The 13,983-nt window shown below is 58.7% G+C and overlaps 2 protein-coding genes across 2 annotated transcripts; one reads left to right on the top strand and one right to left on the bottom strand.

Annotated features, from left to right (window-relative positions):
- The first annotated feature begins 272 nt into the window (after positions 1–272).
- ZBTB7A (zinc finger and BTB domain containing 7A) lies at positions 273–10,795 on the top strand. The gene is made up of 2 exons (XM_068661736.1): positions 273–2,362; positions 4,899–10,795. The coding sequence occupies exons 1-2, from the start codon at positions 1,149–1,151 to the stop codon at positions 5,344–5,346; spliced, it is 1,662 nt and encodes a 553-aa protein (XP_068517837.1). The 5' UTR covers positions 273–1,148; the 3' UTR covers positions 5,347–10,795.
- Positions 10,796–11,368: 573 nt separating this feature from the next.
- LOC137844829 (forkhead box protein S1-like) lies at positions 11,369–13,932 on the bottom strand. Its single transcript, XM_068661456.1, is given in 6 exon segments — positions 11,369–11,946; positions 11,949–11,997; positions 12,000–12,589; positions 12,592–12,671; positions 12,783–12,955; positions 13,324–13,932. Coding segments are annotated over 6 exon segments (1,197 nt in total). The 5' UTR covers positions 13,606–13,932; the 3' UTR covers positions 11,369–11,923.
- Positions 13,933–13,983: the final 51 nt, after the last annotated feature.

Raw genomic sequence — 13,983 nt, 5'->3', positions numbered from 1 at the left:
CTCGGTGCTGCCCCCGAGCCAGGGTGGAGGCGTGGAAAAGGGGACGGGAGAGGGGCACGAGGCCTCCTCCTGCTCCTCCTCTTTCCAAAACAAGGAGGAGCCAATGTTCCTTTTTTCCCTCGAGTTAATAAAGTTTTTAAAAAAGGAGGTTTTTTGCGCGTCCCTCTGCAGCGGGCAGCACCTCCACCCCGAGGAGGAGGGAGGAGAAGGGCGCTGCGCCCATCTCACAGCAGGGAAGGCTGGGGCTGGAGGAGGTCAGGGGCTGGGGGGAGGTCAGGGGCTGGTTTGGGGCTGGGATTTGGGCAGGTTTGGCCCCGCTGAGCCTGGCCCCGCGGCCAGCAGCTTGCTGATGGGGAGAGCACCCCTTGGGGTGGGCGCGAGTGAGCCCCTGGCTGCTGGCTTCGCTTTGGGGTTTTCAGCCCAAGCAGATCCCCTTTTGCCACACCATGGCACCCGCAGTGATGTTTTAATTTTGATTTTGCCTCTTTTTCCAAACCAACCCTAGTGCTAGAAGGAGCTGTGGCTCCTGCCGAAGTGACTCCTGAGCCGGGCACGTTGTGGGGCCGAGTTCCCAGCACCCCACCAGCGCCTGCTGAGGCTTCCCAGAACGGTCAGGTGCAGGTTTCCACGCTCCCCCTTCCCCCGTGGGGCTTTTGTGGGGTTTGTTCAACGCCCCCACTGCCCTACGGGGCGGGTGCTGGTGCAGCGGGGCCGTGGGCACCCGAGGTGCTGCGAGCTGTGCATGGAGCTGCAGGGCTGAGGGGGAGAGGTTTTCCCCACAATTACAGGCTGGCAGCAGGGGGGTGGCAAATCAGTTTGCCAAACTTTTTCCTGCTGAGCTTGTGGGGCCACAGAGCGCTCACGGTGGCACCGAGCTGTGGTCCGGGGCCACCAGCAAGGCTGAAACCCAAAACCAGGCTCGCTCGTGGCTCTGTCCAGGTGTGGCCGACCAGTTTGGGTACACGGGGGCTGCTCCTCCTCCTCCTTCCGTGCCCGTCCCAGGTAGCTGGCAGGGCAGCAGGCGAGGCTGAGACGTGCGGATATTTGGTACCCAGGGGTTGGGAACTCGGCAAACGCCCCCAAAGAATCGCATCCCTCGTGGCTCACCGCCTTCCCTCTCTTCTCCCCGCAGCTCCTTCGCCTCGGAGATGGCGGGCGGCGTGGACGGCCCCATAGGGATCCCGTTCCCCGACCACAGCAGCGACATCCTGAGCAGCCTGAACGAGCAGAGGAACAATGGGCTGCTGTGTGACGTTGTCATCTTGGTGGAAGGCCAGGAGTTCCCCACCCACCGCTCCGTCCTGGCGGCGTGCAGCCAGTACTTCAAGAAGCTCTTCACCTCAGGGTTAGTGGTGGACCAGCAAAACGTGTATGAGATAGACTTTGTGAGCGCCGACGCCTTGTCGGCCCTGCTGGAGTTCGCCTACACCGCGACCCTTACCGTCAGCACTTCGAACGTCAGCGACATCCTCAACGCCGCCAAACTGCTGGAGATCCCGGCGGTAAGGGATGTTTGCACGGATCTCCTGGACAGGAAGATTCTGGCCAAAAATGACCAGATGGATATAGTAGATCAAATTGATCAGAGGAACCATCTCAGAGCAAAAGAGTACCTGGAGTTCTTCCAGAGCAACCCCGTCAACGGCCACCAAGGCAGCTTTCCGTGGACCAACTCAGAGTTGAGAGACCTTCAGAGACTGAACTTCCGAGGCCAAGAGGAAGAGGAGGAGCCGGACTGCAACGGCATGGACTTCTACTCGCAAGCCCCCCTAAACGAAAGACCAAAGGCGAATGACTGTGATCCCGACAGCAACCCGGCCATGTGGCTGGACAGAGAAGAGGACGAGGCGGCGGCGGTGGCGGCGGCGGTGGCGGCCCCCGGCTCCCTGTACTCGCCCTCTCAGAACGGACATTACAGCAGCCGCGGCCTGCCCACGCCGGGAGAAGAGGAGGTGACTTCGGGGGGCCCCCTGGACCAGCAGGAGCCCGGCGACTCCCCCGGCTTCGTGGCCACCGGAGCAGACACGGAGGACGACGCGCGGGAGGTGGACGGCCTGGCCGCCAGCGCCCTGCTGCAGCAAATGATCAACTCGGTGGGGAGACAGCAGCTGGGGGACGACGACCGAAAGGACGACGACGGGGTGATGGATTATTACTTGAAATACTTCAGCAGTTCGAACGAGGGCGACGTCTACCCGTCCTGGTCCCAGAAGGTGGAGAAGAAGATCAGGGCGAAAGCATTCCAAAAGTGCCCCATCTGTGAAAAGGTGATCCAGGGGGCCGGCAAGCTGCCGCGCCACATCCGCACCCACACCGGCGAGAAGCCCTACGAGTGCGACATCTGCAAGGTCCGATTCACCAGGTAAGGAGCGGGCAGGAGCCCCCCGGCACGGCGTGTGGGGCCGGCCTCATGCGGTCTGCTGCTGGGGCTTGAGTGATGCTGAAGGTCCTTCCCAGCCCGCGGGGTTCGGTGATTTTATTTCGCAGGGACCGATTTGTGTCCTAGCAGGTGGTTTGTGTGTGAAGGTTGGTGTTTTGCACGAAATGAGCAATTTGGGGGGCTTAAGGGGCTGGGTCTTAACACCCAGTTCCCTCACCGACTTGGGGAGCACCTTTCAGGTGTCCCAAATTTCTGACCTCTGCTGGAAACCCTCCCGGGCCGGAGCTGCACCCTCTGCGTTCTCGTGGCTGCAGTGCTGGGTCCTGGCTGCGGAGCCAGGGAGCGAGGCGAGGCTTGGAAAGCGGCGTAGGAACGGAGGAACGGCTCCGTCTGATGATGGAAACATCCGTGGCCGGGGGCCGTGCCAGGCGCTTGGGAACAGGCTGATCCCCACGCCGTCCGCGTCCTCGCAGCGAGGCGAGCGGAGCCGCTGCCGCCCTCAGCTCCTGCCCCGAGCTCGCTGCGGCTCCCCGGGGGCCTCCTCCTCGCCGCCGCTTCTCCTCCGCCATGCTCCGCTCTCTCCCTGGGCCACGGGAAGGAATGCTGGAGAGAAAAAGGGGGACATTGTTGGGCTTCCTCTGCTCCGCGTTCGGCCGAGCCTTGCGGCACAGCCTCGTGTCCCACCCGGCCTCCTCCTCCTCCTCCTCCTCCTCCTCGCAGCGCCGGGAGGCAGATCACAGATCTCGTGGGCTGCCTGGCCGAGGAGCCAACCCCCGCCCCCCCCAGCCCTGCCGCCTGCTTCCTGCATGCTGAAACCCTCCTGAGCCCCGCAAGCCGCCCCCTGAGCCCCCTGCACCCCAAAAAACCTCGCTCGGGGCCGCACCCAGGCAGCACGGGACCCGCGTCCGATAGCTGAGGAATGCCGATAATGCCGGGGGCAGGGTGCCAGCCCCCCCCATCCAGGCAGCACCTCCCTGCTGGGTCTGCCCGTGGGGGCTGCCCCCGCTTCGTGTGCCCCACGTCCCGGCACAGAACGCGGCCCCAAACCCCTTTGGGGTCCGAGGTGCTGTGGGGTTTGTGTTCCCCTGCCCCGGCTTCGCGGCGTTGCCGTCAGGGCCCGGCGTGCTGCTGGGAGGAGCAGAGGTCAGGCTGGAGCTGTTTTTTTTTTTTTTGGGGTTGGTTTGGTTTCGGAGGTGGAGGAGTTGGAGATGAGGCCGCCTCGTTCGCTTCCTGCTCTGCTGCGGGGCTCCTGCCTGCACCCCGCTCCCACCCAGCTCCTGGGGGGCTTCTCTCCTCCAAAGCAGGGATCTGGATGAAGCCTCGTCCTTAGCCCAGTGTTGAGCTGTTTCATAACACACCGGGGCCGTGTTATTTCCAAACGTCCTCCCACCCCCCCCGATTTCTCAGGGCCTGCATTCGGCCACGTCAGAGCCCTGCTCGGGGTAACCCCGGCTGCCTCGGGGCCCTTCAGCATCCACCCCATTCCTCGCCTCGCTCCGCTGAGCTGCTGCCGGGACCGCTCCCAGCCCCAGTGCTGAGTCAGGCAGGGTTCTCGGTGATCTGCCCCAAATCATCAGCTCGCTGCTTCTTGCTGCTGTGCCGGGCTCGTTTGCCTCGTCCCTGGTGGGACACGGGCACGAGGCTGGGCTGGGAGGGAGCGGGGGGGACAGGGGGTGGTGGATCAGGGTGAGGATCCGACCCCCCCTGCCTGCTTCCCCTCCCGGCCCTCGGCTTTGTGCTGATTTTCGCTTGCTTTGCTTCCTGGTTCCTCTGCCCTCGGACGGGGAGGAGCGGCGGAGTCGCTCAAATAATCTGTGAAAGAAAGGCAGAACGGTTTTATACAAATTAAACTTATTTAAAAAAAAATAATAATCCATTTCGACGTGCTGCAAACCACGTAGTTTGTTCTGAGGACGGCCGTGTTTCCAGCCCCACGGGGAGCTGCCTCAAACCCCCTCACGGCGGGGCCGCACTCGGGGGTCCCCTCGCCCCCAGCCTCCCTGCTCGCCCGCGCTGTCCCGCTGCACGCTTCGCCTCTGATTCTCTCCATCCCAAAAAGAGCTGCTCTGCCTCCCCGGCACCCAACCCACCCGCTGCCAGCACCCTCAAAGCCTCGGGTTTTTGTAACGTGGGCACTGCCGGAGCCATGCCGGAGCCCTCCTCGGAGGCACGGGGCAGGCGGCTTCGCTCGGACCAGCACAGCTCCGGTGCCTCCTGGTGCCATCCCGGTGCCACCCCGGTGCCATCCCGGTGCCATCCCGGTGCCTCCCGGTGCCATCCCGGTGCCTCCCGGTGCCTCCCGGTGCCCCCTGCCTCGCCGAGGGGCTGCCACCTGCCCCGGGGTGCAGGTGGAGGCTGGATTTGGGCCGCCAGCGCCGTGATGGAGAGGGAGAGCAACGCCAACGCCGGGCGCGAGGAGGAGGAGGAGGAGGAGGAGGAGGAGGACGGCGGAGCGCAGCCTTCAGCCTGCTGGCCCCCCCCTCGCTGACCTGCCCCCTGTCCTTTCTCTCCCACGCAGGCAGGACAAGCTGAAGGTTCACATGAGGAAACACACAGGGGAGAAACCTTACTTGTGCCAGCAGTGCGGAGCCGCTTTTGCTCACAACTACGACTTGAAGAACCACATGCGCGTGCACACCGGCCTGCGGCCCTATCAGTGTGACAGCTGCTTCAAGACTTTCGTCCGCTCTGACCACTTGCACAGGCACCTTAAAAAAGATGGGTGCAACGGCATCCCGTCCCGGAGGGGCCGCAAGCCCCGGGTGAGAGATGCCGGGGGGCTGCCCACCCCCACAGGGAACCCCGAAGACGGAAGCTTTCAAGCCGGGGGGGAGAGTCAAGAATCAGAGGACACCGTGCAGAGGAACGGCCAAGAGCAGCACTTTGAAGATAGTTCTAATAATGAAGCGCCAGGATTGAATGTAGCAGGAGGGTCGTCCGAGGGCAACACGCAAGGACTCTCCTAAACCAAAAAAAAACAGAAAGTGTCACAAAATCTAGTTAGTACTTTTTCCTCCGATTTTTTCTCTTTAAAAGATGTTTCTCTCCCTTTTTTTTAAAAAAAGAAAAAAAATTGAAATATATATATATATTATGTTTCCAATCTTCCCATCGTAACCAGGGCTCCCCCGAGGATCCCTCCGTAGCCAAGGACCTTTTGGTGGAAAGGCAGAACGCTAGGAAGCGTGGGGCGGGGATGGAGAGCGGCTCTGTTGCATGGAAAGGAGCTTCCATGTAAATCCAAAGCTTTATTTTGTGTCCAAACACACGTTAAAAAAAAAAAGAAATTATTTCAGAGAGATATCTATTTAAAAAAAAAAAATAGAAAAAAATGGTAAGAGTTTGAAGGGCTCTTTCAGGGCGGGCGGTACACGCGGTGCCTCGGAGGGCTGGGAAGGAGCGGGCCCGGCCTTCTCGCCTCCGTTTTTGCAAAGCTAAAAAAGCTCCACGCGGGGTGCTCAGGTGCTGACGTCCTGGGATCGGGATCGGGATCGTTTTTTGGGGTAGGGAGCGGGGCCCTGCCGCCCGGCCCCCCGCTGCGGCACCCATCCGCCAGCGCCTGGTGGTGAGCGGAGCCGCGGGCAGGGCTCGGTGGCAGAATCGCCCGGCTGCCCCCGCAGGGGTTTTTTGGGGTCGCTGCCCCCCCAGGGGGTTTGTGGGGTCGCTCTCAGCACCGGGTGTGCGTCGGCCCCGTCCCAAACCCGGCTTTGGGGCCGTGGGCGTGTGGCTGCGCCCGGTGCTGCCGCCGGCCCCGGCGCCCACCCTAGGCCCAGAGCCGGCCGCGGACGGGGCCACTGGGCCCAAACGGCGTTTTTCTGCCATCGGGGAGCTGTTTTTTTTGTTTTTTTTTTTGCTGGGCCAGGCCCTACAGGATCTCCACCTCGCCCCCCCCTCTCCCCTAGGGTGTTTTTGTTGGCTCCTGGACCCAAACTCTGCTCCCCCCCCCCCCCCCCCACCCCCAGACCCCAGCAGGCGCTGCTGAGGCCTCTCCCCGCTCGTGGCACCCACGGCTCGCTGTGGGGCCGTGGTGTGGGTGCAGCCAAAACCCCCCCTGGGTGCCCGGGGACCCCTCAGGAATAGGGCCCGGCCCTGGCACCGGCCCCGGGGCTGTGCCGTGCGCCCACCGAGGTGAGGCCGGGGGCTGGGGGTCACCGCCACCCCCCCTTCCGTCCCCATCCCCGTCCCATATTTTTAGGCACTCGGTCAGAGCCAGCAGTGTTCCCGCACGCCCAGAAAGCGCCTAAAAATGGCAGATTCCTTTTAAAAAAGGTTATTTGAGGACTCCCTTAAAGGGGAAGGAGGCTTTTGGCAGGAGGAGCTGGGAGGGGCGAAGCCAAGCGCCGGCCGCAGCGGTTTGCGGCTTTATGGCTGCGCGGCCGGGGCTGGACACCGGTGGCACCGTCACCCGTCGGGCACCGTCACCATACGGTCCCCGTTGTCACCATACGGTCCCCGTTGTCACCGTACAGTCCGCGTATGGTCACTGTCACCGTACGGTCACTGGTCACCGAGCTCCACCCAGCCCCTCAAGCCATGGCCACCCCAAACGTGGTTTTGGGGTTTTTGGGAGGCCGCCCTCCTCTTCCTCGGTGCCACGCCGGGGCTGTGGGAACAGGCAGGGGGCCCCCAAAAAAGCCGACCGACCCCGGTCCCCCCCCCCCCCTCCCCGCCCCGGGATGGAGGCGATTTACGGCCTCAGAGCAGAGGCCGGGGTGCGCCATGCGCATCCCCCCCCCCCCCCCGGGTTAGCAGAGGGCGATAGCAGAGGCACCTTTCAGCCGGTCACCTGTTTTCTAAATGCACATTTTTTGAAAAAAAAAAAAGAGATTTTAGTCCTTTTATTTTGAAAGCACTTTTTAGATTCTCTTTTTTTTTTTTTTTTTTTTTTTTTTTTCCCTTTTCGGTGTTTGTTTTTTAACTTTCAAAGCAAGAGCAGGTTTGGCCGAATGTATTTTGGAGAGGGAGTGAGAGGGGAGTGTGTGATGGGGGGAGGGCTTGAGTGATGGGGTGGGGGAGAGACGGATGTTTATTTAATGCAGAAAAAAGCAATAAAAATAAAAAACTATTATAAAAAAATAAAAAAAAAAACAAAAACAAAGAAGTCTTAGCACTTTGCGATGGAACGGGTACTTTGAGATCACTTTATCTTAATTTAAAAAGCAAAAGCAAAAGATGTTTACAAGTCAAAACCAACTTCTACGGAAAAAAAAATATTATTAAAAATCCTAAATTTATTTTTGTAAGAAAAATGTGTATATATATATATATATTTAAAAAAAAAAACACGTAGGCAGAATCCAAGGTATATTTCATGGAGTAATAAAAGCCGAAAGGTGTCCAATGTGAGGAACGATGCTAATTAGGTTCTGTGACATGCCCTGAAAATAGACCCTCAGAAGTCATTGCACTTCACAAAAAAAACGGAAGCTTGAATTTTAGGCAGGAATCATGGTTTTTGTTTTGTTTTTGTGTATTGTTAATTTCTCCCCCCCCCCCACGCCCCTCTCTTTTTTTTAAAAAAAAACAAGAAAACGACAAAAATTGTTAAATGTTTCATAGCCAGTGCTTCTCCAGACGTGTCTCCTGTCCCCGGCCTGGTTGTGCCCGCGGACCCAGCTCGGTGGTGTGGGGCCGGTGCTTTGGGGCCTGGTCCCATGGGGTCAGCGCTTTGGGGCCTGGTCTCCATGGGGCTGAAGCTGTGGGGCCTGGTCCCATGGGGTCGGTTTTTGGGGCCTGGTCCCATGGAGTTGGTGCTTTGGGGCCTGGTCCCATGGGGTCAGTGCTGCAGGGCCTGGTCCCATGGGGCCGGTGGTTTGGGGCCTGGTCCCATGGGGCCGAAGCTGTGAGGCCTTGTCCTATGGGGCCAGTTCCGTGTGCCCTCTGCCACCACCCTCGCACCCAGCCCCATCCTCCGGCCCCCCCCCGCTCGCAGCCCACCCCGAGCCAATTCGGGGGGCCCTGGGTGTCCCTCGTCCCCTATCTCTGTTTGGGGGCCCCGCCTGGGCGCCGCAGATAAACCCCGTGCCTGCCCCCACCGCCGCCCGCCCTCCCCGGAGGCTGGTGCCAAGCCCCTCGCCTTGCAGCACCGTGTCCCCCCCCCTGGCACGGGGCCGTGTCCCCTGTCCCCATGTGTCAGTGAGTGCCTTGGGGACGGGGACGGGTCCCAGGGCCCTTTGGGGCCGAACCTCTGCTGAGCACTGGCTAACTCTGGCATATGCAAAAAAAAAAACAAAAAACCTAGCGTGGACTTGTAAATAGAGTTACTTGAGGTTCTTTCTTGTAATCAACGTTGTGGTATTTTCTTTTCTAGTTTGTGTTACTTCTCCTCCTCTTCTCTGTCCCCCTCCGCCATCGCCTCTCTTCTCCTTTTCCCCCCTCCCCAGCCCCAAAGGAGCATTTTGGAAGCTTGGTGTTTCTCCCCCGGCCACCTTGGAAGGAAAACCCAGCGCCCTTTTCCTCCCCTGCCACCGAAGGTGGACGGCAAAAAAAAAGGAAAAAGGACAAAAAATAAGGAAAAAAAAAAAAAGAGAGAAAGAGAGAGAAATTAGTCTCAGGATTCCCCGTGGAGAGCGCGTCCCCAGCCCGCGATGTCCCCGCCGGACACTAACCCCCCCCCCCCCCCCCCGTGGCCTCTCCCGCGCCGCCGGACGGACGCCCCCCCGTTTGCTGGCAACACTTTAGCACAAGTTTGAGTTTGCACTAAAAAAAAAACACGAAAATTGAAAAAAAAAGGAAAAAATAAAAAACCAACCTCCCCCGGCCGACCCAGGAGCAATCCGTGCCCATCTCGGCGGGGGGGGGTCCCACGCCTTAACCCCCCGAGCCGTGCGAGGGACACGGAGGAAAATCCAAGCGCCTGCAGCCCCCCCCCCCCAGATCGTATTCTGTATATAAGCACCGATTTGTTGTCATTGTTGTCATTTATTATTATTTTTTTTTTTTTTCAATTCAGGTTGTGATAAAGTGTTGCCAAAGATACTGCTGAGTTACGACGTTTCAGGAAAAAAAAAAAAAAAAAAGGAAATGAGAGGAAAAAAGAAAAAAATAGAGCCTAAAAAAAAATAAAATAAAAGGAAAGAGCTCCTTGGAAAGCAGACACAGAAATCAAACTGACACAGTAAAAAAAAAAAAAAGTTTAAAAAGAAAAAAAAAGATTTCTGCCTGGTTTTCTTTTTTTTTTTTTTGGTACAGAAGAGGAAAAAAAAAAACAGCCCAGGGCAGTGGGGCCGGGGGGGGCACAGATGGCAGCAAGCCCTGGCCCCAAAGCTGGGGGGTCTATGGCTCGTTTGGGGTCAGCAGTTGCGGGGGGGGGGGGGGGTCCTGCACTGGCTTCACCCCCTGCCAGGTATGGGGGGTATTAAGGGGGGGGTAACCCAGCTTTGGGCTCCTTCCCCCCCCTCTTTTAAAGATGCTGCATCCTCCCCCCCCCCCCCCCCATGGCACCAGTGCAGGGGCTCAGGCCCCACAGCAATGGGGCTGGGGGGGGGTCCCAGCAGTGCAGGGATCGTCCCCCCACCCTCAGCTGGGCCAGGGGGGGCTCAGGCAGAGTGAAGGGGAATCCCCCCCCCAAGGAAAAGGGCTCAGCCCCCCCCCCCCTTCTCCTTCAGCCCCCCCACTCCCAGTGCCGGCGCCCCCAGCCCCAGGGTCATGTTCCCCCCCCCCCCGTAGCGCTCCCAAGGCCTGATTCGACTATTTAAAAAATATCTATCTATCTATCTATCTATTTATATTTTCGAGTTATTATGAAAGTTTTTATTTAAATAAAGAGGAACACTTTAAAAAAAATATAAAAAAAAGAGCAGTTCCCACATCACAGGACCGAGCTTTCGGAGCCGGAGGGTCGGCGGGGTGGGGTGAGGGTTTTTTTTTTTTTTGGGGGGGGAGGGAGGGGGCTGCTCGGGACGAGCAGCAAAAAATGCTGCAGCGAAATTCAGTTTTCCAAAAATTATATATATATATACACACACCCCGAGAGCCGATTTGTTCTGGGGCAGGTGGGGCACGCGTGAGCCCGAGCCCAGGAACTAAAGCGATTTGGTGCCAGGAGGCAGAGAGGAGATTCGAGATGGGGCCACAATTTTTTATTTTAATTTTTTTTTTCTTTTTTTTTTTTTTTTTTTCTCTGCGTCTTTATATATAATCTATTAAAAAAACAAAAAAAACAAAAAAACAAAAAACGAGAGGTTTCTCTTCTTATAAAAGCACTCGCAAAGGTTCATCGGTTTTATGTGTTCAACTACTTTTTGTGGTATCTGGGTAACGAGCGAGGTGAGAAAAGCACAGAAAAGACATTCCATAGATTGTAACTTTGATAGCTCTTTATAAAAACGTGTGGGAGACGAGAAAAAAAAATAAAATAATAAAAAATGCACTTTTGGGGGGGGCTTTAAAAAAATAAAATATATATTAAAAATACGCACGCAGCCGCTTGGTCTTCTTGGGAGGCAGAAACGCTTATTGGGGGCAACAACCTCGGGGGGGGGGGGGGGGTCCTTTATTTTGAGGCTATTTTATGGTTTGCTTTTTTTTGGGAGGGGGGGAGATCCTCTATTTTGAAGCTATTTTATTTTATTTTATTTTATTTATTTTATTTTATTTTATTTTATTTTTTTATTGGGGGGGATCCTCTATTTTGAGGCTATTTGAGGTTATGTTTTGCTTTTTTTTTGGGGTGGGGAAAATCCTCTATTTTGAGGCTACTTGAGGCTATTTTATGGTTGTTTTTTTATTTATTGTTTGGAGGGGGAGATCCTCTATTTTGAGTCTATTTAATGGTTTTGGTTTGGGGGGGGGAGATCCTCTGTTCTCAGGCTATTTTATGTCTTTTTTTGGGGGGAATCCTCTATTTTGAGGCTATGGGGTTTTTTGTTTGTTTGTTTGTTTGTTTGTTTGTTTTGGGGGGGTGGAGGGAGGAGAGATCCTCTATTTTGAGGCTATCTTTTTTTTTTTTGTTTTTTTTTTTCTGGGGGGGGATTAAGATGAGGTGGGTGCTCCCTGAGCTGGTTTGGGTTGGGGGGGGGGGATCTGATGCAGCCCCATCCCCTTTGTTTTGCCCCCCCCTGGTGCCCCCCATCCCCGCTGATTGCCTTAGGGCCGATTTGCCCCCTCTAAGCCGCTTGCGGCGCCGCCGAGGTGCGAGGGCCGGGGCCGTAATCCCGATTTTTGTGTGCAGATTAGGGCTGGGGCAAACCCCGCTGTCCCCCCCCCAGCCCCGGCACGCAGATGGCCACGATTTAAGGAGCCTTTGGGGCGGGGGGGGGGCTGCAGGAACCACAACGGGCTGAAAATGGGGAAACTGAGGCAGGTTTGGGGGGGGTCAAATGGTTTTGGGGCCATCACCTCCCCCCCAGGCTCACGCCTGTCCCCACACAGCCCCAAACCTCCGGACACCCCCATGGGGTCCCCGGGACCCCCGCCCTACTCGGGGGGGGGGCATCGCCGGCGTTATAAGATTAAGTTTGTGTCATAAGCTTCCTAGTTTTCGAGGCCGCTACGAGCTTTGGGGGTTTAATCCCCCGGGATTAGGTGGCCAAGTCGCCTTTCTTAGCGAGACGCCCTAATGCCATTAGCACCTGGGATCCCAGATCTTCATTAGGGCCGTCGGGGACAATTAGCGGCAGGAAAAAAATAAAATTAATAGGGCAGGGTCCCCCCCCCCCCCATGGCCTCCTGAAAATGGTGGCTTAATCGGGCAAATGCAGCCCCGCTGCCCCCCCCCCCTCCCACTGCAGGGATTAAGCCCCATATGTGCGTCCCCCGGGGGACCGGGACCACCAGGGGTGGGGGTGTGGGCACCCCGGCTGCTCAGCCCCCCCCATGTCCCCCCCTGTGACAATGCCAGGGGGTGCCAGGCCCTGATGGGGTCACCCTGATAAAAGGGGGGGGTCCCCAGCAGGGTGCATGGGGTGCTGGGGGCTGGCTCCGGCCCCATTGTGGCCTGTAGGGTTTTGGGGGGGGGTCCCATGGGGGTGCTGGTGGCATCCACGGAGCTCCCTCTGAGCAGGTCCCGTGTCTGGGGACCCCCCCAAAAAAAAATCACAGCCCCCAAGCACAGGGCTACAGGAAGGGGACACGGGGAGCGGGGAAGAAGGGGGCGAGGACGCGGGGGCCGGGGACCCGTCCCCACCGCGCTCGCTCGGGCAGGGAGAGGCGGGGGGCAGCGGGCAGGGCCAGGGGGGGCAGCACCGGGGGGACCAGGGGGGGCCCGGCAGGCAGCGGGGGGCAGCAGGGGCAGCAGCAGCTGAGGCCGTACAGGGCGTAGGGGTGGCAGTAGCCGATGTTCACCGCCAGCCTGCGAGGGGAAGCAGAGCACGGGGTCAGGCCGCAGACCCCCAAAAACCCCCCGGACACCCCCGGACACCCCCTTAACCCCCCCCCTTTTCCCCAAACCACCCCGGCTCACCTGCGGATGCGCCTGCGCGCCCGCCGGCGGTGGTAGTCGCCCTTGGCGAAGTCGTCCAGGTTGGCGGGGTGGATGGCCCAGAAGTGGCCCTTGCCGTTGTCGCTGCGGCCGGCCTTGACGAAGCACTCGTTGAGGGACAGGTTGTGCCGCACGCTGTTGCGCCAGCTCTTCTCCTGGCACAGGAGGTGCCGTCAGAGCCACCACCACCAACAACAACCCCCCCCCCTCCACGGGCACCCCACGCAGCCCCTCGGCGCCCGCCCCGGCCGTCAGTAGGGACCAGAGTGAACGGCGCCTGAGCGACACCGAGAGCCAGCCCGGTTGAGCTGCCCGTCCCGAAACCATGGCAGAATTTGGGGCTGTTTTTCCAGCAGATGAAGGTCAGGAGGGAGATGAGGTGAGTCCAACCTCCCCCCTGCCCTCCCCATCTCAGCCCTGCTCCGGTGCTTGGCTCCCGATCGCTCCCCCCCTGCCCAAGCACCACGATGGGGGGGTAAAAAGCCCTGAAAACAGCATGAAAACATCTCCCCCCCGCCCTCACCTTGTTCTTGAAGTAGGGGTACTTGTCCATGATCCACTGGTAGATGTCGGACAGCAGCAGCTTCTTCTCCGGGGAGGACAGGATGGCCGTGGAGATGAGGGCGATGTACGACTGCGCCGGCTTGTCCCCGGGCTCCGCAGGGGGCCGTGGGGCTGGCGGGGGGCTCGTGCTGGAGGCAGGGGGGGCGCAGGGCCCCCCAGGATCCCCTCGTCCCGACAGGAGGTACTCGATGGTGAAGGAGGCCCCGGGTGGGCGCGTTCCCCCCGGCGCCGCGTCCCCCATGGTCCCCGCAGCGCAGCCGGGTGCCCGCGAGGGGAAGGGCTCGCGGGCCGGCCCCCGATAATTAGTGCAGATTACAGGGTTTGCTAATTGTGTTTTCACAAACGGGCTGCCTTTGCAAAGCAGCCTGTTTATCTGGCAAAGCCCCGGGTTTAGCGGGATTTGGGCCTTTAAGCCTCATAAATAAAATGATTAATCCGCTGGAGGTGGAGGAATTCGAAGTGGCAGCGAGGTGCCCGCGAGGACGGGGCTAAAGGAGACCCCGCGCCACCCCCTGCCCACGCCTGCACCCTGGCAAAGCTGAAACGAACCCAAAAGAGTACCCAAAAGCCCCTGTTAGAACCCAAAACCCCCCATTTGCACCCAAAATCTCCAGCAGGG

This window comes from Anas acuta, chromosome 26 (genome assembly GCF_963932015.1).
Source record: "Anas acuta chromosome 26, bAnaAcu1.1, whole genome shotgun sequence".
Taxonomy (NCBI): Eukaryota; Metazoa; Chordata; class Aves; order Anseriformes; family Anatidae; genus Anas; species Anas acuta.
The sequence above is the reverse complement of the archived record's forward strand: the minus strand, read 5'-3'. Positions and strand labels throughout refer to the sequence as shown.